The 27,853-nt window shown below is 40.5% G+C and overlaps 1 protein-coding gene and 1 non-coding gene across 6 annotated transcripts in view; both read left to right on the top strand.

The window, feature by feature from the left end:
- The window catches only part of Rnf24 (ring finger protein 24), a 50,660-nt gene extending 22,889 nt beyond the window's left edge, over window positions 1-27,771 (top strand). For all 5 annotated transcript variants that reach the window (XM_027421747.2, XM_027421746.2, XM_035446487.1 and 2 more), the window contains 5 exons: window positions 15,145-15,294; window positions 17,967-18,009; window positions 20,990-21,031; window positions 21,831-21,910; window positions 22,501-27,771. In XM_027421747.2, coding sequence (XP_027277548.1) covers window positions 15,152-15,294; window positions 17,967-18,009; window positions 20,990-21,031; window positions 21,831-21,910; window positions 22,501-22,639 — 447 coding nt within the window. In that variant the 5' untranslated portion in view covers window positions 15,145-15,151 and the 3' untranslated portion in view covers window positions 22,640-27,771. The remainder of the gene's footprint in view (window positions 1-15,144; window positions 15,295-17,966; window positions 18,010-20,989; window positions 21,032-21,830; window positions 21,911-22,500) is intronic.
- Window positions 7,469-7,575, top strand: LOC113836449. Its single transcript, XR_003486657.1, has one exon. It is a non-coding gene; the product is annotated as a U6 spliceosomal RNA (small nuclear RNA).
- Window positions 27,772-27,853: the final 82 nt, after the last annotated feature.

The following is a 27,853-nucleotide window of genomic DNA, read 5'->3' on the forward strand; positions in this document are numbered from 1 at the left end:
TAATTGTGTAACTGCATTAAGTGCAGTCAAAAGCCATAGGTGATATATTTATTACTGTGCTTATGATATTTTCAGTATTTTATCATTTGCAGTGTGAATTTGAACCAATAGGATAAAGACTCATGAGGCATTGAATATTGTAGTCTACTAATTATAGAGATTTTACTTACACAATATTTTAACCTATTCAAACCAGTGTCTAGAGCTTTGACAACCATGGCACTAGAAAGAGAATTTGGGCTATGAAAACCTCAGATATGAAATACAAAGCCCAAGATACCAGTGGAATTCATAAAGTCTATGACCAAGAAACTCTCAAATGGTTATCTTATGTTGTGCCAGAAGGTGCTGAGCAGTCTGTTAGGGGAGAAAACACATCAGTAGTCTCACCTGTCACTAGATCTTGCATACTACAATACCGATTTGCCTGGCAAGATGTGCCTACTAGTGCAGTGGGAGCATAATGGTTATGAGGGTAACCAACAGCTTTCTAATTGGTTATGAGGCCTGCTCCCCAGGAGGTGTTTCATGCTTGGTACTATAAACCTGGTCAAAAGTCCATACCTGTGTGCTGGCTAGTTTTTATGTCAACTTGACATAGACTAGACTCATTTGTGAAGAGGGAACCTCAACTGAGAAAATGCCCTGACAAAATTAGCCACTGGGCAAGCCTTTGAAGCATTTTCTTGATTAATTGGGTGTGGATGGACCCAATCTGAAAGAGAAGGCAAAAACCCTGGGCAGGTGGTCCTGGCTGTTAGAAATAAGCAGACTGAGCACTCTATGAGGAGCAAGCCCATAAGCAGTGATCTTCCATGGCCTCTGCTTGAATTCCTGCCTCCAGGTTCCTGCCCTGCTTGAATTCTTGCCCTGACTTCCCTCATTGGTGGAGTGTTACCTTGAAGTGTAAGATGAAATAAATCATTTTCTTTCCAAATTGCTTTTGGTCATGGTGTTTTATCCCAGCAATAAAAAAATATAAGACAAATAGTGAGAAAATAGGTCCGGGGGAACCTGCAGTTTTGTTAAATAGTCATGCTCTTAGATTTCTTCTAAATACAGCTTTGTGTTGCTTTCAACTTGGGTCAGAGTAGTTTCTTTTTGTAGTGGGTAGTAGTTAATGCAGAGACTCATAACTGCAAAAAGTGCTGGGTATAAGTAAGCCCAGTGCTCAGCTGTGTATGAATTACATATGTATATATATGATATATATATCACCCCCACCATAGTCCGAGGCTCAGAACACTACAGAAGAGGGTGCAGAAAGAATGAGAAATGGGGGATGGGGAAGAAAACTGTGAAAGGCCGGTTTCCAGATATGACATGACATGCACACACATCAATTCACAGCAACTGTTGTAATCAAATGGTTTTCAAACAAATTCATACTAAATATTTTCTTTAGATGATCTGTCTTTATTCTAGTAAATATGTAGATTTACATTAAACTAACAAAATTTCTTTTGTACTGATAATGTGACACAGATTTTTTAGTTACATCTATTTTGTGCCCTGCACGTGCATAGAACCAAGAGCTGATGAACCATCGATGTAGACTCAGATCCAACTCTATAGGAAGACATGCGCTGGCCCCATTGAGTTTGAGAACTGTTAAAAAGTGGACATATGCCAGGCAGTGGTGGCGTACACTTATAATCCCAGAACTTGGGAGGGAAAGGCAGGCAATCTTTGAAAGTTCAAGGCCAGCCTGGTCTACAAAGTGAGTTTCAGGCTCCAAAAACTACACAGAGAAACTGTGTCTTGAAACCCCCCCCCCAAAAAAAGTTGACATTCATAGATAAATAAGAGTAAAGTTATTATTGACAGTTATTTTGATTTCTTTTGTTGTGAGGAAGATGTACTATTTTCTTGGGAATAAAATAGCTTTTTCTAAAATTAAGCAGATAATATACCTACAGTTTACTGCAGATTGAGAAGGGAGCTACTCTTTTCTGCCTACTTCTTTTTGGTGCCTTTGTGTAACTGACTGTGAAACTCTCCTTTACAATTTGTGTTCTTTACTGTCTGAGCATTACAGGATGGTCGTGATTATTGTTTTAACAGTCTAAGAATTCTGTACTTAGATCAGATGTGGTGGTACATGCACTTGATCCAAGATCCAAGAACTCAGAAAGCAGAGGGAAGCAGATCTCTGTGAGTCTGTATCTGAGTTCAGACCAGCCAGGGCTACATAGGGAGAACCTGTCTCAAGATGGGTGGATGATGGAGGGACAGAATTTTAAAAATTCTGCACTTAGAGCTATGCATGAAAGAGCGCATCTCAGCATTTGGGAAGAGGTAGGAAGCTTGTGAGTTTAAGGCTGAAGTTTATATAAGGACATTCTGTCTCAAAACAAACAAAAAATATAAGCAAACAGAAAAGAACTTTCACCAAGCTGGTTGTAAAGACCATGAATCAAATAGAATCTGATAATTAAAGGCTGATAAATAGATCCTGTGTAGTATAGTGTATGCAATGTGTGCCTGAGACAGACCAGAAGAGAATAGGAGACGATTAATTTTAATCCATCCATCATCACCACAGTGACATCACTTAAAAGTCTGATGAAATTCTTAAAAGTTTTAATGGTGACTACATTATGTAAAAAGATGGGGCGAGTCTTTATGAAACTGACACAGGATAACTAACACTTCAGCTGGGCTGTGGTGACATACACATGGTGGATTTGAGTTCAAGGCCAGACTGGTCTGCCCACCAAGTTCCAGGACAGCCAGAGCTACATAGAGAAACGCTATGTTGAAAAACAAAACAACAAAAGAATAACTGACACTTGGAATAGGGCAGAGTAAAAGGATCCATTAGAATAGCAAACACTCATGCTCCAATTATGGCACACAAATTAAAGGCAGCAGTTCAGGCTTGATTACTTGGGCAATACCAGCCAAACAGAAAGCTGGTTACATACCCGGAGGGATCAGTGGCAGCAGAAAAATAGCCAAACAGTAAAGGGATCAGCTGATATCACCATTTACAGAGCAGGGGAGGATAAAGACTAATAGAGGAACCGTTTAGGTGGGTTTTTTTTTTATTTTTATTTTTGGTTTTTTGAGACAGGGTTTCTCTGTGTAGCTTTGGAGCCTATCCTGGCACTCACTCTGGAGACCAAGCTGGCCTCGAACTACAGAGATCCACCTGCCTCTGCCTCCCGAGTCCTGGGATTAAACCGTTTAGATGTTTAAAAAATGATTCCTTTTTTATTTTATGTGCATTGGTGTTTTGCCTATATGTCTGTGTGAGGGTGTTAAGTCTCCTGGAATGGGAGTTATAGGCAGTTGCAAGTTGCCACTTGGGTGCTGAGAATTGAACCTAGTCCTCTGGAACAGAGTGGTCAGTGTTCTTAACTGCTGAGTCATCTCTTCAACCCCAGATCCCACCCCCACCCCTCTCTCTCCTTTCTTTTTTCTTTCTGTTTCTTTCCTTTCTCCCTCCCTCCCTCTCATCCTCTCTCCTTCCCTTCCTTTGTCTCTTACTGTATGTATAGCCCTGGCTGGCCTGTACTCATATAAAGATCCACTGGTCTCTAACTACTGAGTGTTAGGATTAAAGCCTTTTTTCCCACAGCTGGCTCTGTTTAGAATTTTTATTTCTTAAAAGCAAAGTACAAATAAAGTTATAAAACATTCATAACATTCCTTTTTACGTTTACTTATACATGTGTATGTGGAGGTCAGAGAACAACTTACAAGAGTCAGTTTTCTCTTTTTCACCATGTGGGCTCCAGGGATGGATCCCAGGCTTGGCAATAACCTTACCCACTGAGTCACCTTGCTAGCCCCTTATAGCATTCTTTAATGAAAAAAGGTAGAATCAAAATAATGAGGTGGTTTATGAGTGAAATAAAATGGAAAGATTCACATTGAAATAGAGGTAAGACAAGTAACTAGGATATAGTATTGCAATAGTGTAGATTTTTGTTCCACCAATTCTCCAAGTAATGAGGATGGAATGGGAATGTAAGCAGAGGAAAGTTACAGAAGCTGCTGCAGAGAAAAGTCTTCCTCAGTATATTGAGTCTGTGGCAGGACTTCTTTTCTTTTCTACATTGGGCACTTGAAGACACAGCACCCATATAGCCATCATTTCTTGTTGGCTGGTTTTGCATAGCATTTTACCACTACACTATATCCCCTAGTTCTTTTTTTTTTTTTTTTTTTTTTTTTTTTAACCGGTCTCACTGGATTGCCCAGGCTGGTCTGGTCTCACAGCTGTCCTGTCCCAACTCCATTGAGGTGCTGGGATTATGGGCCTGCACTATTAAGCTGGTAAGTCAGCTTCTTCACCAGAAAGAATAAAAGATAAAAATGACCTCAGACCAATTCAAACAATATAGAAAAGGTTCACTGGAGAAATGTTTTAAAATGCCAGGCAAGTGTCTTGCTTAGCTCTTGCGCCTAGGAGATAAAAGATGTTTTTAAACAAAAATCTTATTCCCATAGAACCTGATACCTATTTTCAGAAAGGAAGCAATACAGAATATTGTAAAAGCCTGGAATGCAAAGGGAGATCTTTGAACTCCAAGTGGTAGAGACTAGCGAATCTGGAAAGTATGTGGCTCTGGTGCCACCAGGGCCACCAGCTTAGGCTCTGGTTCAGTGCCTGCCAGTGCACCACCATCTCTGAAGGGGCTACTTTGCAGATTTTCACTTATTTTCTTAGGGGACTCTCTTGGGAGAAACAGAACAATTAGCATATATAATCTAAGTTTGGTGTTAGAATAAAGGAAAGCATTTCTTCCCTAGTATAGAGGTGCTTTCTGGAGAATGTGGGTTTTTGGCATTCACTGGTGACATGGCAGAAAAACATGTTTAATCATACAAATATAACTTATACTTCATACACAGTGATTCCCAACATTATCTCCTTTCAAGTCTTTTATGTGAAGGTATAAACAAATATTTGTAATTACTGATTTTTTTGTACTTTAAAGTGTTGTATTTTGAAACTATATTTGTAGCATACCAATTTCAAGATACAACATCCTGTTGTCTTAGGATTCCTTGTTGCTGTGATAAACACCATGACCAAAAGCAATGTGGAGAGGAAAGGGTTTATTTCTTTTTATAACTTGTGTCCACTCATCTAGGGGATCAGGGTAGGAACACAAGGGAGGAACATGAGAGGCAAGACCTGAAGCAGAGGATGTGGAGGAGGGCTGCTTACTGGCTTGCTCTTTGTGGCTTGCTCAGCCTGCTTTCTTAAACAACCCATTACCATCTGCCCAGTGATGGCACTGCCCACAATGAACTGGGCCCTCCCACATCAATTATTACTCAAGAAAATGCCTCACAGACTTGCCTACAGGCCAGTATTATGGAGACATTTTCTCAATTAAGATTCCCTCTTTCCAGATATGTCTAAGTTCATGTCAAGTTGACAAAACCAAACAGCATATGTGTTCCTTATTTTCTCACCAAAGCAGTTTGTGCTATCAGTCCTTTCAGTTTCTTAATATCCTCCAGGCTTTGTATGTCTTCAAGCCAATTCCAGCTGTTCATATCCTGATCCACACAGGCCTGTAATTCTAGTGCTTGGTAGCTGAAAGAGCAAGATCTGAAGTTCAAGAACAGCCTGGGCATGACCCTGCCTCAAAAATAGAAATAAAACACAAAGTAAAGTTCTGTATTCTCTAGTGAACTATGCGAAGCCTATGTAGCATTCCATGTGTTTTATTGGCCTCTGTTGTGGTAGAGAGTTGGCTGTAGATGGAGTGGTTGTCAAGGCAGACCCAGAGCTGCCATCTGGTTCTGAAAAGCTTGGGTCATTGTAGTGGAGCCAGGTTCCTGCCTACCCAGTGAAGCTGCATTGTGGTCTATCACCAGGCAAGAATGAATGTTGTCTTCTGTACTTATCCTATACTAGCAACGTGAAACAGGGCTCTAGCCTGGTTTTGTCTTTTAATTGGTTACTAAGACTACCTTTGGTTAAGCTAGAACACAAAAGATTACATCCTCTACATCACCAAGTATGTGTTCACATTGCAGAGTCTGGAGCAACTGCTGGCTTACTTGTCAGGAAGATGAACTACAGACCAGCAAGTTAAAAGTAGTTTTATTTATTGACATGTCTTTGTAATTATTTTTAGTGACATATCAGTAAAAAGCACACATTAAGTCCTATGTTTATTTGCTTTTATGTGTGTTTTACAACTGGCTTCTCTTGAAACACTCACTGCTCAGAGCTGAGCAAACTGCTTTAAGACTTAATAGATAGCAGCAGTAGATGCATCTGTCTTTAACCTTCTATAGTAGGCTAAGAAAAAACAGTAGCTTTTTTCTATGTCGAAACAACCATCTTAGAAAATACTACAGGCAATTTTAAATATGTATATATGTCTATGTAACCATATACTTGGAAAAGTATAAACTTGTCTGAATAAACTATACACATCTATCTTTCTGGACATGGTGGCAAACACCTTTAATCCCAGCACTTGGGAGGAGAGGTAGGTAGATTTTCATGATACAAGGCCACCCCTGGTCCACATAATGAGTTCTAGGCCAGCCAGGGTTACATAATGAGATCCTGTCTCAAAAAACTAAAAACCAAATGTATCTAAAATAGACTTAAGTCTAAGATAAATGAGAAGAATATAAAGGTGTATTTTAGCCCAATTTGTGCTGCTGTCACAGAATCCCACAGACTGGATACTTTAAAATATTAAAATTAACATAGGGCCTGATAATGGCTTCATTTGGTAAAATGCTTGCCACACAAGCCTGTCAACCTTAGTTTGGATCCACAGCACCTACATAAAAGGCTGAGTGAGTGTATTAGTGCATGCTGTGCTGGTCTGAATGAGAGTGCCTCCCACAGACTCATGTTTGGTCCCCAGTTGGTGGAGCTGCTAGGGAAGGATTAGGAGGTGTGGCCTTATTGAAGGACCTATGTCATTAGGGTTAGTTGGTTGGGTTGGGTTGAGACAGGGTCTCTGTATGTTGCCTTGACTGTCCTGGAATTCAAAAGCCTACAACATTCCCAGTTAGTTCTCTCTGCCTCATGCTTGTGGATCAGATGTAAGCTCTCAGCTACTTATCTAGTGCCATTCCTGCCTGCCTGCTGCCACACTGCCAACCTTGATGGTCATGGACTCTAATCCTTTGAAACTGTGAACCTCCAAATTAAATGTTTTATAAGTTGCTGTGATCATAGTGTCTTGTTACAGCAATAGAAAAGTAACTAAGACCATCCAGCTAAATTGGTGAGATCAGGTTCAGAGAGAGACCTTGTCTCAAAAATAAGGTGAAGAGAGCTAATAAGATGACTCAACAGGCAAAGGTATGCAAGCTTGGTGGACCCGAGTTCTGTCCTTAAAACTCCGGGGTGGGTGGAGAAAACTGACTCCACAAAATTGTTCTCTGACTTCCACACATGTACAGTGGTACTCACTCTTCATACACATACACATCATGCACAATGCAACAATAAAATTTTAAAATTTAAGATTGAGTGCTCACTTTGGCAGCATATGTATTAAAATTGGAGTGATACAGAGAAGATTAGCATGGCCCCCGTGTAAGGATGACATGGAAATTTGTGAAGAGTCCATAATTTTTGAAGAATAAGTAAAAAATAAAATAAAAATTAAGATGAATTGATAGAGACATCAGATATCATTGACCTGGCCTCTACACAGTATGCATGCACAAACACGCATAAACACTCTCTCTCTCTCTCTCTCTCTCTCTCTCTCTCTCTCTCTCTCTCTCTTTCTCTCTCTCTCTCTCCCTCCATCTCCCTCCCTCCCTCCCTCCATCTCCCTCCCTCCATCTCTCCCAAGCTTATTGACTGCCCTATCTATTAAGATGGCACTTAACTACTCTTCCAGAGGGCCTGGGTTTTGTTCCCAGTAACCACTCCAGCTCCAGGGAATCCAATGTCTCTGGTCTCCTCAGGCACCTACACTGATGTACACATGCACACATGCAGACACACACCTATACATAATAAAAAAATAAATATTTGAATTAAACTTACCTGGAAAAGAATGTGTAAGAATAATTTTGAAATATTAAAAAGAAAACAATACTGCTCCACCCTATATAAATTACTAATGTGCTTAAATTACATTAAAACAAAGCATTACATGCTGATATGGGACATCATAATATTTTCTAATGTCATATTCAAGGTGTGTTAAATATTTTAAATTTAAGGAACAAAGCTATGCAAATGTGAAAAGAGAATATAAGTGAACATTTCTTTAATCAGATATAGGAGGACCAAAAATAGAAAAAGTAAAGAGTGAAAGATTATTATTGGCAGAAGCAGCTAGACAGGAACCTGAGGTAGACACACAGAAATAGAATCACAATGCCCTCCACTAGATATCTATCCTTTTTCTTTTCTTCCTTTTTTTAAAAAAATTTGAATATAGGCAGAAGGACTTATCTCCTTAGGGAAAAATAGCAACACAAACACAGTAAGTGACAGGAGGTGGTGAAAATTGTGACTAATGGGAACTTACTGGCATATGTTCAGATTCATAGGCACCCTGTAGACTGTAAAAATGCCACCCACCCTATTATGCAATGGTACAGCAGCCTGCAGAATGGCCATGCAGCCCCAAGCAGTGTTTTACTGTGTAAAAACACAGCTTAATTGTAGAGTGTTTGCCTAGCATGTTTATAAAATATATATTCTTTAAAGTCAGGTCTTCTTAAGCCAGTTTGGCTATTTACATTCCTATAACATCCATTATTCTAAATGAGGAAATTAATACTCAAATTCTCATTAATTTTTTTTACAGATCTCAGCATAACATTTTCTTTGTAATGTTTTATTTGACTCAAACCTGCTTGATTTTTTTTCTTCCTTTGGTTAGTGTATTTTGGGTTTTCCCTTTATTTCTTCTGGCTTACATGATTTGTTCTTCTAAAGTTGAATTATCCAATTCATTTTCAGTATTTTTCTGTTCTTTTGAAATAGATAGTATAAATGAAAGGTTATGTTTCCAATTTCTAGCTATTGAAATGAACATTCCATGCTTGAGCAACTGTCATTGGTAGGATGGAGCATCCTTTGGGTATATATACCCCCAGAATGGTATAGCTGGATGTGGTGATATATTATTATGATTTATTAAATCTTGCCTGAGGATTCAGAAAGCAAAGTCAGCCACAAGCCATAGAAGCCAGGCACACACTTTTAATCCCAACAGCCAGATGCTAGGAGGTGGTGGGACACACCTTTAATCCTAGGATTCAGGAGGCAGATGGAAATCTGTGATTCCAAGGCCACCCAGATCTACACAAGATTGATCCAGTCCTAAAGAGAAACAGCTTACACAAAAATGATCTCAGTACCTAGGATCACATGCCTTTAATCCCAGCACTAGGGAGGTATATGAAACAGGAACAAAGTCTCAGTCTCGGCATTCATTCTCCAGCCACGCTAAGGATAGGAAAACATTCAGTCTCAGGATTGATTCTCCAGCCATGCTGTGGAGAGGCAGCAGGATCAGCCCCTTCAGCCTGAGGTAGTGGTAAGAGCTTAGTGGCCTGCTAGTTTGCTTTTCTGATCTTTAGCTTGAAGCTTGAACCCCAATATCAGTCTGTAGGTCTTTTCTATATTGTGTTTCAGCTAGATCTGAAGGTAGGTCAATTCTCATCTTCTTGAGGAACCACCACACTGAATTCTGTAGTGTCTGTACAAGTTTACAGGCCCACCAGTGATGAATGAGTGTTCCCCTTACTCCACATCCCTGCCAGCATGAGCTGTCATTTGTGTTACTGATCTTAGCCATTCTGACAGGTGTAAGATGAAATCTCAAAGTAGTTTTGATTTACATTTTCCTAAGGATGTTGAACATTTAAGTGTTTCTCAGCCATTTGAGTTTCCTCTTGAGAATGCTCTATTTGATCTGATCTGGACCCCACTTTTTAATTGAGTTGTTTGTTTTCTTGATATCTGGGGTTTTTTCAAGTTCTTTATATGTTTTGATATTATCTCTCTGTCAGATGTATCATTGGTAAAATCTTTTCCCATTCTGTAGACTGCCACCTTGTTCAAATGATAGTGTTCTTTGCTATGCAGAAGCTTTTCAGTTCCATTTATTGTTGATTCTAGAGCCTGTGCTGTTGGTGTTCTGTTTAGAAAGTCTTTACTATGCCAATACATTTAAAGCTATTCCACATTTTCTCTTCTTTCAGGTTCAGTGTATCTGGTTTTATGTTGATCCATTTGAAGTTAAGTTTTAGCCAGGTTGAGAAATATGGATCTATTTGGATTCTTCTACATGGCAGCCATCCAGTTTGATCAGCACCATATATTGAAGTTGCTGCCTTTTCCCTGTGTGTATTTCTGGCTTCTTTACCAAAAAGTAGGTGTCCATAGGTGTGAGGATTTATATCTGGGTTTTCAATTCCATTGATTGCCTGTTTTCTGTACCAATACCATGCTGTTTTTATTACTATAGATAGCTCTGTGGTAAGTACAGTTTGAGGTAAGGAATGGTGATACCTCCAGCAGTTTATAGTCAGGATTGTTTTACCTATCTTTGGTTTTGGTGTGGTGTGCTGTGTGTGTGTGTGTTTCCATATGAAACTGAAAATTGTTCTGTCAAGACCTGTGAATGGAATTTTGATGGGAACTGCATTGAATCTGTGTACTGCTTTTGATAGGATGGTCATTTTTACTGTGGTAGTCCTACCAATCCATCTTTTTCAGTTTCTTCAGTGTCTTAGTTTTTAATATACAAGTCTTTCAATTGCTTGGTTAGAGTTACCTCAAGGTATTTTATATTATTTGATGCTGTTGTGAAAGGTTTTGTTTCCCTATGTTCTTTCTCGATCTGTCATTTGTACATAGGAAGGCTGCTGATTGTGAGTTGATTTTTGTCTCCAGCTACTTTGCTGAACATGTATTATCAGCTGAAGGAGTTTCCAGTGGAATTATTAGGGTCACTATCATATGTAATACAAATTCTAATTGTTGTTAATAATAAAAACTCAGTCAGATATTGGAGTTAATGTTGAAGGTCAGGAAAGCAAAGTGGCCTGCCACTAGAGAGTTCTTACCTCTATCAATGCTCAGACCAAAGGGGCAATCCTGTCTTCAGTGCAGTCTAAGACTGCACTGCTCCTCAAACTGCATCTCTCTTTTGTCTCCTCCCACCTTGTATTCCTGTCTCCATATCACTCCTGTCTCCACCTCCCTAGTGCTGGGATCACCTTTGTGTGAGCTCTTTTTTTTCTTTAGACAAATTCAATCTCCTGTAGCCCAGAATGGCCTTGAACTAACAGAGATCCCTCTGCCGATGTCTCCCAAATCCTGGGATTAAAGGTGTGTGACACCAATGCCTGTCCTCTACAACTAACTAGTGTGCCTAGCTTTGCACTTTGATCTTTAGGCAAGCTTTATTTGTTAGATCATAAACAAAATATCATCACAATCATAGACATCATTTGCAAATAAAGATACATTGACTTCTTTCCCCTTGATCTCCTTCAGTTGTTTTATTGCTCTAGCTAAGATTTAAGTACTATGTTGAATACGGGGAGAGATGGATAACCTTGTCTTGTTCCTGATTTTAGTGGAATTTCTTTGAGTTTCTCTATTTAAGATGAGCTTGCTATAAACTGTCTTTATTATGTTGAGGTATGTCCCTTGTGTCCCTAATCTCTCCAGGACTTTTATCATGAAGGGATGTTGGATTTTGTCAAAGGCCTTTTCTGCTTCTAATGAGATGATCATGTGGTTTATATCTTTCAGTTTGCTTATAGTGGACTACATTTATGTATTTACATATGTCAAACCAACCCCCCCATGTCTGTAATACAGCCAACTTTATCATGGTGGATGATCTTTTTGATGTGTTTTTTGTTTTGTTTTGTTTTTGTTTGGTTTGGTTTGGTTTTTTCAAAACAGGGTTTGTCTATATTGCTTTGTAACCTGTCCTGGAACTCCTCTGTAGACCAGGCTAGCCTCAAACTCACAGAGATCTGCCTGTCTCTGCCTCCCAAGTGCTGAGATTAAAGGCATGAGCTGCCAACACCTGGTTTTACTGAGAATTTTTGCATCTAGGTTCAAAAGGGAAATAGATCTGTAATTTTGAGTCTTTATGAGGTTTGGGTATCAGAGCAGCTGTGGCCTCATAAAATGAATTGGGCAAAGTTCTTTCTGTTTCTATTTTGTGGAACAATTTGAGAAGTATTGGTATTAATTCTTTGAAAGTCTGATAGAATTCTGAGCTAAAACCATCTGGTCCTGTTACTTTGTTTTGTTTTGATTTTTTGTTGGTAGATTTTTTAATTACTGCTTCTAAATAAAAGTAGTAAATAGTGGTTATAGGTATACTTAAATTTGTCTGATCTTGATTTAATTTCAGTAGAGGGTATATATGCATCAAGAAAATGATCCCTTTCTTTTAGATTTTCCAATTTGATGGAGTACAGGATTTTAAAGTCTGTCCTCATGATTCTCTAGATTTCCTTAATATCTGTTAATTTGCTTTTTCTCTCTGCCTTTTAGTTAATTTAGCTAAGGGTTTGTCAATTTTACTTGTATTCTTAAAGAACCAACTCTCTGCCTCTTCATGTTGTTTTTGTTTCTATTTTATTGACTTCTGCCCTGAATTTGATATTTCTTGCCATCTACTCCTTTTGGGTGTGAGTTCTTTTAGTTTTGGAACTTTCAAGTGTGCTCTTACTCATATGAGATCTCTCCTTTTTGTAATGTAGGCACCTAGTGCTTTGAACTTGCCTTGTAGAATCACCATCTTGTATCCCATAAGTCTGGGTATTTGTATATTCATTTTCATTCAATTCTAAAAAGTTTTTTATTTCTTTCATTTATGTCTTGACCCAGTTTTCATTGAGTTGTTCAGTTTCCATGAGTTTGTTTCTGTTGTTGCTGGCATCCAGCTTTGATCTATGGCGGCCATAGAGGATACAGCGTGTTATTCCAGTTTTATTATATTTGTTGAGACTTGGCTTTGTGACCAATTATGTGTTCAGTTTTGGAGAAAGCTCCATGAGCTGCTAAGAAGGAAGTATATTTTTTTGTGTTTGGATGGAGTGTTCTATAAATATCTGCTAGGTCATTTGGTTTATGACATCATATAGCTCCAACATTTCTCTGTTTAGTTTTGTCTGTTTATTGGTGAGAGTGGAGTGTTAAAATCACCAACTATTGCTATGTGAGAGTCAATATGTGATTTAAGCTGTGGTAGTGTTTCTTTTATGAACCTAGGTGCCCTTGTGCTTGGTGCATAGAAGTTAAGAATTTGCAATGTCCTCTTGGATTTTTCCTTTGAGTGTGTAATGTCCTTCTCTAGCTCTTCTGAATAGTTTTGTTTGAAGTCTATTTTGTCGGATATTAAAGTGGCTATACCAGCTTGCTTCTTCGGTCCATTTGCTTGGAATATCTTTTTTCATCCCTTTTCCTCTGAGGTGATGTCTATCCTTGATGTTAAAGTGTGTTTCTTGGATGCAGCAGAAAGGTGGATCCTGTTTTCTATCCAGTCTGTGGTTGCCTTTTTGTTGGGGAATTGAGACCATTTGTGTTGAGAATTATCAATGAGCAGTATTTGTTGATTCCTGTTATTTTGTAGTGAAAGTGTGTATTTCCCCTCTTTGGACTTGCTGGTCTACAATTATTTATTCCTTGTATTTTCTTGGGTGTGGTTAACTCTTTAGATTAACGTTTTCCTTCTAGCATCTTTTATAGGGCTGGATTTATAGATAGATATTGCTTAAATTTAGTTTTATCTTGGAATATCTTATTTTCTTTATCTATTGTAATTGAAAATTTGGCTGGGTATAGTAGTCTTGGATGACTTTAAAGTCTACACTGAGAAGTTAGGTGTTATTGTAATAGGTCTGCCTTTCCCAGGGAATGCCTAGTGTAGTTGGACTGGGATAAAGATATGAGTAGAGGCAAGGAAGGGCAGAGGGGAAGATCTGTGTGATCTGCTGGAGATGGGGGGAGAGGGGACAATGAGGGAAGGGAGGCCAAGACAGGTGGTCTCCTATTGAGCTGAGGTGAGTATGGGGGATTGGGTTTGGAGGAGAGGAGGGAGAGATAAAGATCTGCAGTTAGCTTACTTGCTTCCCTAGCCAGTGGGTTCCCAGGGAATTCTGTCCATTTCTTTTTATGGCTGACTAGGACTCCATTGTAAGTAACAAACCACAATTGTTTACCTGTTCATCTCAATAGACATCTAGGCTTCCCACTTTTGCACAACAATAAAATAGTGCTGCTAACAGTACAGAAGAATTTGTTTCCAGATCTTTGGGATATATCACATGATAATCCTATCTATTTTCATTTTGTTTTGTTTTTGAAGATTCTCACTGTATATCCCTAGATAGCCTAGAACTCCTTATGGTAGACCAAGCTGGCCTTGAACTCACAGAAATCCACCTGCCTCTGCCTCTGCCTCTGAGCACAGGAATTAAAGATGTGCATTACCAGGCCCAACTCTTTAACTGTTTGAGAAACAACCAAACTGTAACATTTGATGCTATATAATTATTTAATCCTTTCTGAGAAATATGTGGATTATTGTTATTGTGTATGTCATGTGCCACAACAGGGAGTCCTTTTTCTCCCTTTTACATGGGTTCTGACAATGGAACTTGGGTTGTCATGCTTGCCACATTACCAGCCCACATGAGTTATTTTTCATATATTACCATTATAAATACCGGTAAGTTATGAGGTGAATACTGCTACATAAAGGGTGAGTTATTAAATAATCTGAGAAGTTTTAATACATTTTTTGTACCTTGAAGCTTTTATGTTGATTAATTACTAGCATTATTTCATGGAGTTTTATGAATGAATGTAAACTGAAATGCTTTATGTTTTGAATCTAATAACTTTGGTAAATATTTGGTGTGATAAATGAAGGAAGGACAAGAATAGTAATACTTTTGCTTATTTTAGTTCAGGTCAAGCATTTGAAAACTTGCCTCTTCATGGTTCTGAGGAAGTTTGGAGTTTGTTTTGGGTTTTTGGGGGTTTTGTTTTGTTTTGTTTTTGTTATTTTTTACAGTCTTGCTATGTAGCTTTGGCTAACCTCAAACTCCTAGCAATCCCCCTTACTCCTCCCAATGGCTAGGATACAGGCATGTACCACACTTGTCCACATCTAATTCTTTTCCATTCTTTCTTTCCCACAGTTCATCCATGAGCTCAGATTTCCCACATTACAACTTCAGGATGCCTAATATTGGATTCCAGAATCTGCCTCTCAACATATATATTGTGGTTTTTGGCACTGCTGTATTTGTCTTCATTCTTAGTTTGCTCTTCTGTTGCTACTTGATTAGGTAATCAATTTTTATTATTTTCTGGTATTTCAGAATATGTTAAACAGTTATTTCTACCATAAGGTCAAAATATGTGTAAGAATGGGCCATAGTGGCTTAGCCTTTTAACTGGCTGTGAGTTGGTGTTCAGTAACCCACTTTTGTGCAGTCTTCAATCCTATCAGCTGATGAGGTGTTTTACTCTGTAGTAGAAAATGGTCTTCAACAGTTCTTCCACAATATTAGCACCCCATCCAGATACACTTATACCTACTTTCTCATTTTAAGTTTAAGTTTAAGACAGAGCCTCAATCCATGCATCCCTGACTGACCTGGTACCCATTATGTAGACCATGCTGGCCTTGAACTCTTAGATATATACCTGCTTCTACTTCTAGAGTCCTGATTTATTAGTCTATTGGAAGTTGCTCTTGTAGAAGGCATTTGCATCACTGTCATCTGAAGTCATCATGGGTCAGAAGACAATATCTTAAGACAAAAGCTATGCCTTAAAAGGCCTCTTCTTGCAGCTGGTCTTTCAAGACTTTAAACACTTCTCTGTTGCAAAAGTTGGGTATTCATGTAGTTATCTGCATAACACACTAAACATTCTACACTTCAAACATTAACTATACACAGAGACATGGGACAGAAGAGGTTACCACACTTGGGATGAGGTGATAGATTTTGTCACTAATGATTCATGCCTGGCTGAGTTGTTAGTATCTAAACACGTTTACCTATTACATTGTTTAAAAGAAACTAACTTTCAAAGCCAAAACTAACTGAAAAATTCTGTGTAAGTCAAGTTTAATTGCAAATACTTGTTACTTAGCACTTCCAAAGTGAAGCCACATGATCAAGAGTTCGAGGCCAGCTAAGCTGTGTAGCAAGACCATATATCAAAAAATAACAATGAAAAATGGCACATGAAATAAGGCATGGTGGTGCACGCCTTTAATCCCAGCACTCAGGAAGCAGAGGTAGGTAGGTGCATCTCTATGAGTTTGAGGCCAGCCTGTTCTACATAGTGAGTTCCTAGATAGCCAGAGGAGCTACATAGTAAGACCCGGTCTCAAAGACCCTGTCTCAAAATTTATATTCTCAAAGAGCTTTTGATGGAGTTAAAAAAAAAACATGAAATTAAAGGGTAGAGGTGTTTGTGGGGTTGGATTTTGTTGTTGTTTTGAGACAGGATCTTACTCTGTAGCTCAGGCTGAGCACGATGGTGTAGGGCCCTAAAGCAGGGAGTTCTTAAGTTCAAAGCCATAGTAATACTCTATCTCAAATCAAAAATATATATGGACTCTCTACCTTTTGTGTGTTTGCTTTAGAATAAAAGTTTATGTACCTAATAAATTTCTGTGCACCCCATGTGTGCAGTGCCTGTGGAGGCTAGAGAGCATTGGAACTGAAATTATAATCAGTTGTAAGCTATGTGATGAGGGTGCTAGGAATGCAACACAGGTCCTCTTCAAGAGTGGTAAGTGCTCTTAGTTGCTCAATCATCTCTCCAGCCCCTAGAATAAAGGACTTTAAAATAGCATAGTATTGACAGGGGGTGTTAGTTTTCTAGAACCCTCTCAGAGCACTGTAAAACAGGTGAGTCCAGACAACAGACATATCCATCTTTTTGGGCATATCTACTAGAGGCCTCTTCCTAGCCTTTGGTGACAACCAGCAGTCCTTAGTTTTTCTTGGCTTATAGATGCTGTTTACTTCTGCTTGCAATCACTTGGTCACCTACCTCACAACACACATAAAGTCTAGGCTCAGATAGATCTTAACCCTAAATGCAGTAGGTGAAATAGTACATGATTTTTCAGTATGTGGGACACTGTCTTGAGACTGTCTTATGTAGCCCTTCCAGGCTGGCCCCAAACGTCTATGTAGTCAAGAATAACCTTGAACTTCTGATCCTTCTACCACTGACTCCCAAGTGCTGTGATAATAGGTTTTTGTCTTCAAACATTGGCTTCAGGAGTTATCTTCTTAATCTTTGGCTGGCAGACATTTCTGTAACAAGATACAAAAAGAATCTGTTAGGGACTGTAGATTGGAAGAAACCAAACACAAAGGAGGGTACACCAAGCAACTCATGCATGAGTCTAAAAGCAGACATAAGTAGTCTACATTGATCATCGATTAAAAAAACCAAATAGGTTTTTTGTTTTTTTGATTGGTTTGGTTTGGTTTGGTTTGGTTTTTCAAGGCAGGGTTTCTCTGGCTGTCCTGTAACTCACTTTGTAGACTTGGCCTTGAACTCACAAAGATCCACCTGCCTCTGCCTCCCAAGTGCTGAAATTAAAGGTGTGCTCCACCACCGCCCGGCAAATAAGGCCAGTTTTAAGGGTGGACACTGATTGGGAGGAATCATTTCCGAAGCTTCAGGGGTCCTGGAAATAATCTATATCTTGATGTGGATGATAATTATTCCAGCAGATGCATATTTTAAATTTCTGAACTGTGTACTTAGTTTTTGCACTTTACCGAATATATGTCTTAAGTTTTTAAATTAAGAATGAGGCAAATAAGTAGACTTTCCTTAACACACAAAATCCGTATCTTCACTATAACATCTGCTGTATTGAGAGTCTTGTTTCAATGATATTTTACTAGAGCTTACAATGAATGTTACCCCATGGTACTTTCTCCAAAATCTTAATATCAAACTGCTCATTTGTGTCTTTTAGGCTAAGACATCAAGCACATAAAGAATTTTATGCCTACAAACAGGTGAGAAATTTAATTACAGTTAGCTTTTATCGTGCTTTACAATAAACTTTGAGACTGTGGTTCCATAGTTTAAACTGGGATTAGCTTAACATGGATTCATTTTAAATGCTTTTCATTTGTTAGTTTGCAGCACAGAAAAGGTCAATATGATTTTCTTATGTGATCTTCTATCTGTATTACTTGAAGCTATAGAAATTTTAGATGATAGAACAAAATGACAGAATTTCAGTTAATATTTGCTGAAGAAAAATGCTGTCATCTGTAACCCTTTAAGTTACCACTGACTTAATAGAGTGCACATCCCATGGAGTGATCTTCTCTTTCATGAACAGTAAAGTGCTGTGTTCTCTTCCTCAGGTCACCCAGCTGTTACTGCATTCTCTTCCTCAGGTCACCCAGCTGTTACTGCATTCTCTTCCTCAGGTCACCCAGCTGTTACTGTATTCTCTTCCTAAGGTCACCCAGCTGTTACTGTATTCTCTTCCTAAGGTTACCCAGCTGTGTGTCTGTGTTCTCTTCCTACAGCTCACTAGCCTTTCACCCACCTTTTTTATAACCTCAACTTGCTTTTGTTGGTGGTGGCAGGTTTTATTATTTTGAAACAGGATCTTAGGTTGACCTGGAACTTATTTTGTAGTCTAGGATAGCCTTGAACTGGAAGCAATCCCTGTCTGCCCTGTTGCTGGCACTGATGTCACATTTTAGGGTTGTGTATTCTTTTGTTTGACTATTGTAGAAGTGTCTGAAGTGAACTCGTTGTACCCCTCCCTGTTAGTGACTACCCTGTTTCCCTCTAGCACTACCATGTGGGTCTAAGACAGTTGAATGTTGTAGTTTTCTAAATGAGTGAATCCTTTTGTCTCAATTCTAACATAATCTTGAAAATCTACAAGATGTTTGCATGTAAGTTAACTATAGAGTAAAATTGGTCTTGGTGGCCATTTAATAGGTAAAATTGACCAGGAACCAATCTGGTGAGGTGAAAAGTAACCATGATCCTAAGATGAGTAAGATTTTTAGCATATCATTCTGTGGCTGGATGGTAATTTGCTTGTGATTTCTGAAAATGTGATTTGCCTTCAAAACCATTTTCTATTTAAATGTCAATCACCCCAAATTTAGACATTTTCACCAAATTTCATTTGACTGATTTTTCCCACTTAAGATCAACATAAGTAGCCAGGTTTGGCACAGACCTTTAATCCTAGCACTCAGGAGACAGAGTTTGAAGCCAGTCTGGTCTACATAGTGAATTCCAGAATAGAGCAACACAGATACCCTATCTCAACTGCCTCCCTTACCCCCCCCCTTCACGGAAGCAGATAGATAGATAGATAGATAGATAGATAGATAGATAGATAGATAGATAGATAGATAGATATTTTAAAAAATAAACAAGCTTGTTCTGGGGTTGGGAGACTCAGTGCTTAAGAGCATTCGCTGCTCTTGCGGAGGACCTTCCTAGGTTTGATTCCCAGGACCCATGTGGCTTATAACTATAACTCCAGTTCCAGGAGATCTGTATACTATGCCCTGCATAGAAATAGGCACACATGGTACACAAATACACATGCAGGCAAAGAACCCATGCTCGTACTATAAAATAATTTTACTTCTTGTGTGGGTGTTTTGCCTGCATGCTTGTCTGTGCACCATGTGCATGTCTGGTGCCCTCAGGCCAGAAGAGGGCATGAGGGCGATAGATCCCCTGACAGGAGCTATAAAAGGTTGGGAGCTGCCATGTGCATGCTGAGAATTGAACCCATGCCTCTGGAAGAACAGTCGGTGCTCCTAACCACTGATATCTCTTCAGCCCCAAAATAATTTTTTTTAAGATGAGTCTATTCTCAAATTTTTCTTTTTTGATGGAATCTTTGCCATGTCACATTCACTTCAGCTAATGTTTGTTACCACACACCCAGGACAAATCTAAATGAAAATTTTCTGAGGATATGAATGTATAATAAGCAGATGTCCTGTGTGACCAAATTTAATGAGATCCATGAATGCCTGAATAAAAGAATAACATATTTATTTGGGGAGCACTCACACAATGAAGGTAAACAGCCATCGCAGTCTTTTGCCCTTAGAGGCACAGGATGCTGTGATACAGGATGACAATCAGGTCTCAGACCATAACCCCAAAAGACAGCAAGTGTGACCCCTCCCTTCCCACTACACTCCCGAATTTAAAATTGACTTTACATTTTAATCTTTTACGAATTACTCTCATCAGCCAATACCATTTAACTGAATTGTGGTTATTGCTTCCAACAATTTCATCACAATCCACATGAGCATGTGTTAAGATTTGCTCTATTCTCAAGAAGATTCAGAAGTAGAGCTGAAGATGTAGCTCAGTTATAAGAGGCTTACCAAGCATGCACAAGGTCCTAAATCCAATCCTCATGAGTACACACCTGTAATCCCAGCCAGTCAGGAAGTGGACACAGGAAGAGCAGAGGTTAGAAGTCATTATTAGCTACACAGTGAGATGTGCTTTTCAGAATATTTGAAAGAATGTTGTTAATCTCAGCACTCAGGAAGAGGCAGACAGCTCTCCATGGGTTGTTAATCTCAGCACTCAGGAAGAGGCAGACAGCTCTCCATGGGTTTAAGGCTAGCTTGATCTACATAGTGAATCCCAGGTTAGTACTGCCTTACAAAAGGTTAGACTATTGTGTTTCAAAGTATAAAAGATTGTAATTTGAGTGAGGAAAGTGAACTACATACATACATGTTTCTTATCTGCCTATATAATATACACATATAAAATATGCATATATTTGTCAGCAGAATTGAGAAATTCTTCAATCACTTCTGTGCATGTAGCAGTAGGGATTGAAACCTGAGCATAGCACATGCTAGGCAAATACTGTGACCACTAAGTACATATTCACATGGCTGTTGAGATGGTACAGTGGGTAAAGATACATGCCTACATATTATGTGGGTCTAAGAGCATTTTTTTATCTTACAGGTTATATTAAAAGAAAAAGTAAAAGAACTGAATTTACATGAGGTAAGTTGTTTTTAAGTATTTAATCTTTCCATGATTTTCTAAAACAAGTGGTGTGCTTCAATACCTTCATTTCCAGCTTTAAAAGATGGGCTCCTCCCTCCTTCCCTCTCCTGTGATGATCATGTGTGTTATCACTTACTCCTCTTGTCACTGTGACAAACACCTGACACCACTTAAACAAGAGAGGGTTTATGGTGGCTCATAGTTTGGGTATGCATTCATCATGGCGAAGACCTGGCAGAGAGCAAGGCTTGAGCAATTGTAGGTGCATAAGCAGCTCACATTGTGTCCTCCAGTGAGAAGCAGAGAAATAAACACTGATGTTCACCAGGCTTCCCTGCCCCTCCTCTCTATATTCAGTGTGGATACGCAGCCCACACTGAAGGTGTCTTCCTCCTGTTAGACCTCTATGGAAACATCTAGTGTCCTAGGTGACTTCTGAAAGCCAGTCAGGTTGATGATAAGGCTTAACCCTTACACAAAGTCTCAAGATTTTTCCAGGGTTGTTTGTTTTTGAGAGAGATGCTCATCTGTAGCCCCAGGTGTCCTTGAATTCACAACAGTCCTCCTGCTTCAGCCTCCCATGGACTTGTAGGCACAACTAACTCAAAATGCCTGCCTTAAGGATTGTATTTAATATCATTTTATATGCTGACTAACTACACATGTCCAAAATGTGCAGCATGATCATCTCACTAGGACTCTTGGGGAGCCCTATGTCCTGTTGCTTAGCTGAGCTTCAGGAACCCACACCATGTTTTGTGGTACACACTGGCCTCACTGTGACTTTGCCTTTCAGCTCTGTGCTGTGTGTCTAGAAGACTTCAAGCCTCGAGATGAACTGGGGATTTGCCCATGTAAGCATGCCTTCCACAGAAAGTGAGTACTTAATGTGATCCAACTTATTCTAGACCATGGGGACATTGCTAACCAAGCTCGATGCCTTCACAACTGGTCTGTAATGTGAAAACTGACAGCACACCACAGGGTGTGGCATGTGTACGTGACATTAGGAGGGAGCAGGGAAATGGAACATGACTATCACTGCAGGGTTGGGCAGAGATCAGCCCACCCTACACCTCTATAAACAGCTCTTTGCTGGAACTTTCCAACAACTGTTTCCACCTCTTGAAGCTGTATTTTAATCACATCCAGTTATTTTAAGTCACAATAAATACTGTGGATATACATGGTGTTGTGGGGCCACCTTCCTTTCTACAGACACATATCATATCCCCTTCTGGAAATTTTGGTTTATTTTTCCTGCTTTCCTACATCAGCAAATTTTATAGGAAGCCACACATGACTCACTATGTGTTAGTTGTGGTATCTTTGTTACTTTGTGTGAGATAGAAAGCTCTGGCATGTCAGAAGGTAATGTGGACTCTAGGGTTGAGATCCCACCCTAGACTCCTTGCTTAGTCTAAGTCTAGAGCTGATGTCTTCCACCTGGCTGTCTTGTTCTACAGGTGCCTTGTTAAGTGGCTGGAAGTCCGAAAAGTGTGTCCCCTGTGCAACATGCCGGTGTTGCAGCTGGCCCAGTTGCACAGTAAACAGGACCGTGGTCCCCCTCAAGAGCCCCTCCCTGGGGCAGAGAACATTGTATAGCTTGCTGCAAGAATCAGACTTGCTGGATGCATCAGTGTGGAGCCAGGAGGAATACAGCAAATTTTGTTTGGGCTGCTCTCTGCCTGGGGCCCCCACTGTCACTTTCTTTGCCTCATGAAGAACTCCTGAGCCAGGCAAGCTGAGACCCTAGGCATCTGGATCTTGTGACAACCAAAGCCCTATAACATCACCCTAGGCCAAGAGGAGTGGAAGAGCCTGCAGGTTTGCTTTCAGAAATTTCCTGAGCATCTCTTGCTGTCTCCCAGGCACCTCCGCATCAACCAGAAGGGAAGACAACACAGATGTTAGAGAAAGGAACTGAGAATGAGACTTTAATGCCACACCCACCTGTGGACCTATAAGCTGCTGTGAAGACCTCACCTGCCTCTGTTGCCACAAACCCTCTTGGCATCCCGAGTCCTGAAACCAGCTGTTCCATCAGCTGAAGCACAACTGGCTGCCAGCATTTGGTGAGGTAGCCCCTGCAAGGCTCTTCAGGTTCTATTCCTTTACTAAGGCCTTCTTGGAGCCTGAAGATTATGGGAACAGCAGCAGCAGCAGCAGAACCCCTTGCCACACACACACACACTGGTTCACACTTGCTGTCAAATCTTCCAAGTTGAAGCCATTAGAACACTTGGAAAGGCCTGGTCAGGAGCCATTCTTCTTCTGTTTTCCCTCCTAGTCACCAGTAAGACCCATCAGGAGCTTGACCCTGAACTCCACGGTCTTGTGTAACTCAGGAGCCAGGGTACTGCTCAAATACCCAGCAAATGCAGTACAATTCCATTGTAGCTGCTGGCCTCAGCCCACTGGGTCCCTCAGATGGCTCTAAAGAGAAGCTACTTTCTCAGCAAGGCCGGTCCTCAACCACTTGGATGACCGGGACGCTGACACTTTTGCTTCTCTCTTCTCCTTTCCCTCCTCTCCTCTCTTCTGCTCCTTTTCTACATAAGAAAAATGTCTTACTGCATTTTTAAACATTTATCCCAAATAAGCTCCCTGTAATTCTGAATCGTGAAGCCAGTGAGCCACTTGGAGTTGTAAATAGTTTGAGGAAGCTCCTGCATGGCTGGCCTTCTGTTGGTGTGTACCTCAGTTACTTGGACTTGATATCCCTAACTGAAGGTGTTTTTATATGAGAAATGCATGCTGCTCTTTGGCTTTTTCTGTCCAACTTTTCTAGAGATAATTGCCTCCAATGGGCTTTGTGGACACTGTAAATTAGCCATGTAAAGCACAGAACATTCTTTTTACACAGCTTGCTCTCCCCTCCCCGTCACAACAGTGCCAATGTTATGCCTCATCAACTGCTCTGCCCTGCTGCCCTGCTGCCCCACTGTTGTGAGGAGGAAGTTTTTGCAGGAAGTACAGTCTGGCAGAGAGGATGGGGAGGGGGACTTTGCTACTCTGTTCTTGACATCTACCCAATCTTAGAATGATTCGGGGCCTGCCTTTGCCTCTGGCAGCTGAGGTCAGATAGGGAAGAAAATTCCTACTTGTCTAACCTTAAAGTGCTAAGGAAGCCAGATGTGGTACACACACCTGTGTAGTCCCAGCTGAGGCAGGCAGGGTCACAAATCTGAGACCAGCCTTGGCTTCACAGTGAGATCCTCTTGCAAAAGGGGATGGGAGGGGGGGTTCTTGGCAGAGTTCATTTGGAAAATTATAAATCTGGTCAGTAAGAATTGGCTGTCCCCAGTGTGTGCTCTATTTATGGCAGGCCAGCTGGATTCCTATACAGAGCAAGGGAGCATGAACCATTTTCTGAGAGCCTTAGCCTGATTGGGCCCAAGAATTCATGCCTATGTTTCTCTTGTGCCTGTAGGTTGGTAGCACCAGAGTCAATTGCCCAAACACTCAGTTTACAGTGAAATGTTTTCAGTGACCAATGCCAGATGTGGGCTTCTTCTGGCCTACTTTTGTTATAGGCTAGCATCCATAATTTCATATTGCATAACTGGAGACAATAAGGAAAAGTTATTACCACTCAGTTTTTGTAGAATCCTGGTCTTTTGCTGCAGCTTTTTCTATCCCTGTCCTTACTACTAAAAAGCCAACCTCACCAAAGGCAAAATTCTCATCAGACCTCCAGACAGGTTAAGGTGGTTGGTGTGCAGCCTGAATAGGCAACGGGAGAGTACTGGGGTAAGCTTTGCACCAGGACACTCATTCTGCTGGGCCTGATTGAGGTTCTCTATCTGTTTCTGCCCAGCCACTGTTAATGTGGTTGCTTCCTAAAAGACATTCCTTGGGTTGGAAGCTGTTTCTGTGCAAAGTTTGCTTCTCATCTCCCCTGCTTGGCTTGATCACTTACTGCAGCAGCAGCCCAGCCATACCTGTCCCAGTCATTCTGGCCCAACATTTATGCCTGGTTCCCCACCAGTGTTTTCTTGTACATTTACAGTTGGCTGAGTCATTCTATGCTCAGACCCAAACCTGCAATGAGGCCATTATTTCCTAAGTGTCTGGTAACCTTTATGTGTGGGTGAAGATTTTGGTCTACTCTTGGATTATTTGAACTCAAGCATCTAGTAGCTAGAGGGTTGGTTGTTACTTGTGAGCTATGGGTTAGTGGAGCATAACTCAGCCCTAGCTAGACTTAATGTCATGATCATTGTTGCCTGGAAGCCAACTGAATCCGGCTGGCATTAGAAGTGGAACAAATCAGATTCCTACTCGAGTCACTCTAACATAGAAAACACTGACATGTTTTACTTTGCCATGTGTAATTTTGTTTGGCCTATCCCTGACCAATGGTTCTTATAGCATGTGCTTACCTAACCAGGAAGTGGGAAAAAACAGCCAGGTAGGGACAGGTGGCCTCTAGTGAGGTCTATACTGAGGAATACTGGAGACCTCCCACCATTGTCAAATACTGTTCTTGACAAAAGCTCTTTTCCATGGCTCTGTTGCAAAGCATGCTGACTTTGAACAGCTATTCTAAGATGTGCTAAACACCTACAGCACTTATTTTCTGGAAATTTGAGATGTCCATAGAGGAGGTTCCAGGGAGATCTATGCAGAAGTGCTTGCACGAGTTTGAATTGTCCACTCACTGCTCACTTGCTTTGTGCTTTTCTTCAGGTCAGCCTCCCAGAGCCTCCTTTCCTTAGCCACCACCCAGGAATTGTAGTAAGGTTCCTAGAAGACATGCCAATCCAGTCTGGTGGGTCCAGGCATGGGGACCACCAGGAGCTGCTGATAATACATACCTTCCTGGTGACAAACTCAACAACTTCCTGAACTGTGAGGCTTCCCCTGGCTCTGCCACAGTCAATCTTTTTGCGACAGGTTCCTGGTTGTCCTGAAACTGTATTATCAGGCTGACCTCAAAGTCAGAGACCAGTTTTTCTTCTGAATCTGCTGCAATTAAAAGCAGGGTACCATGCCTAGCCTCCAAATTGAGTCTTGACTTGGTTGCTCAGTCTTCCTTTGAGTCTTTGAATAGGTCATCCTTCACAAAATTCAAATATCACAGTAGCTGTCTTCCTTACAAAAATCTATCCCATGAGCACTCAATTCTTTATTTGTTCCTCTTGTCTCCTTTCAGGGGTAGGGGTGTTTGTGGTGTGTACAGGTTGAGAGACTTTATACAGAAAGCCATCCCAGAAGTGAAGGTAGCTACATGAAAGGTGAGCCAGAAGTGGAGGCTGCTTTTGCATTCACATTCCTTTTGTGTAGATTCCTTTACAGATTCGTCCCTTACTCCTAATATAACAAACAGCACAGCTGATTTCTCTACCTTCTCCAGAATGGCAGTCTTCCCCCAGCACTGAACAGTCTCAGGTGCCTGGACAAGCTGCAATGGTCACTTAGTTGGTGTCAGGTTTTTGAAGCAGGAAAGCATGGATCAAGGTAGAGGTCTCCTAAGTCCCCAGGGCTAACGGTCATTACACCTAAGTGACTGCAAATAAGACACTAGAGAAGCAAATGCTTCCTACAGAATTCTTCCCTCACCCAACTTTCTGATTAACAGAAATTACTTTTTTTGCCTTCTCAGAATTTAGAAACTAAAGCAGCCTCCTCCAGGCAACCATAAGGGAAAAGCAGACATGTGCCTTGCTCTTCAGTATCTACCACCCAAAGTCTTTGCCCCACCCACCTGCTTCCCTGCGGCCTACAAAACAGCCCAGTGAGTTAAGTGTGCCTGTGCTCACCCAAGATGAACCTTGAGAAGTGGAGAACCGTCCTTCTGGTACTTCATACCTCTAGCCTGGTCAATCGATTAAGAGCACTGGCTGCTCTTCCAGAGGACCCAGGTTCAGTTTCCAGCACCCACATGGTGGCTCATAGCTTCAATCTGTAACTTCAGTTCCCGGAGATCTCTTCAGGCATTTGAGGGCACCAGGTACACACATACACATGCAAACAAACACTCATACACATAAAAACGAATCTTTAAAAAAATTACCTAAAATGAAAGCATCACAGTATCTAACTAAATCTTAAGAGATGAGGACCTGAAATGCCAGGTAAAGCTTTTAGGCAAGATTTATCAGGATTTGGGTACACTAATTGAGCTGAACACTTGTCAGCCTGTTTTCATGTTCAGCTTTAGAACCCAAGTTGCTGCAAGATGCTTTTATTCTAGTTAGACCAAGCAAGTATCCACATTCTTAGTTCCTTTGTTCACAGGGTCAGGGAGAACACCCCTGCTGTTTCAAAGACATGATGTAGCTAAGAACATGGCCCTACCAGTGTTAAGGAACTTGTGCGGTTGAGAAACCTCAGCACCACCCGCTCCACTCCAGCATGGCTGATGTGAAGCAGGGCATCTTCCTGGTGATGGCCTGGAACTGGTGCCTCTGAGTCTCTTGACAAGTCATGGCCAGGAAAGTGGGGGAGTGGCACTTTAGTCTTGTAGTTTAGCCTTTTGGGGCTTATTTACTAGATATAACTCCCTCAAAAAAAGGTTTATGAAATGCTGAACCTCAGGTTTCATAGACTGTTTGTACACTAAGAATTCTGCAGCAGAATATTTTTAAACATTGGTTTTTGTAAGCTATATTTTTGTATATTTAATTGCTATTTTAAAACTTTAATGCATTTTTTGCTAATCACTTGTTTAAAAATGAAACATGCATGTAATTGACCCAAACACATGTAAATAAAGGGCAGATTTTGAAATACTTTGTATTATATATAATTGTCAACTTATGGGCATGAAACTGAATGACCTCTGACCTGTCGTCCTTTGGCATGAGGTAAGGT

The sequence above is a fragment of the Cricetulus griseus genome, chromosome 6 (assembly GCF_003668045.3).
Source record: "Cricetulus griseus strain 17A/GY chromosome 6, alternate assembly CriGri-PICRH-1.0, whole genome shotgun sequence".
NCBI classification, from domain to species: domain Eukaryota; kingdom Metazoa; phylum Chordata; class Mammalia; order Rodentia; family Cricetidae; genus Cricetulus; species Cricetulus griseus.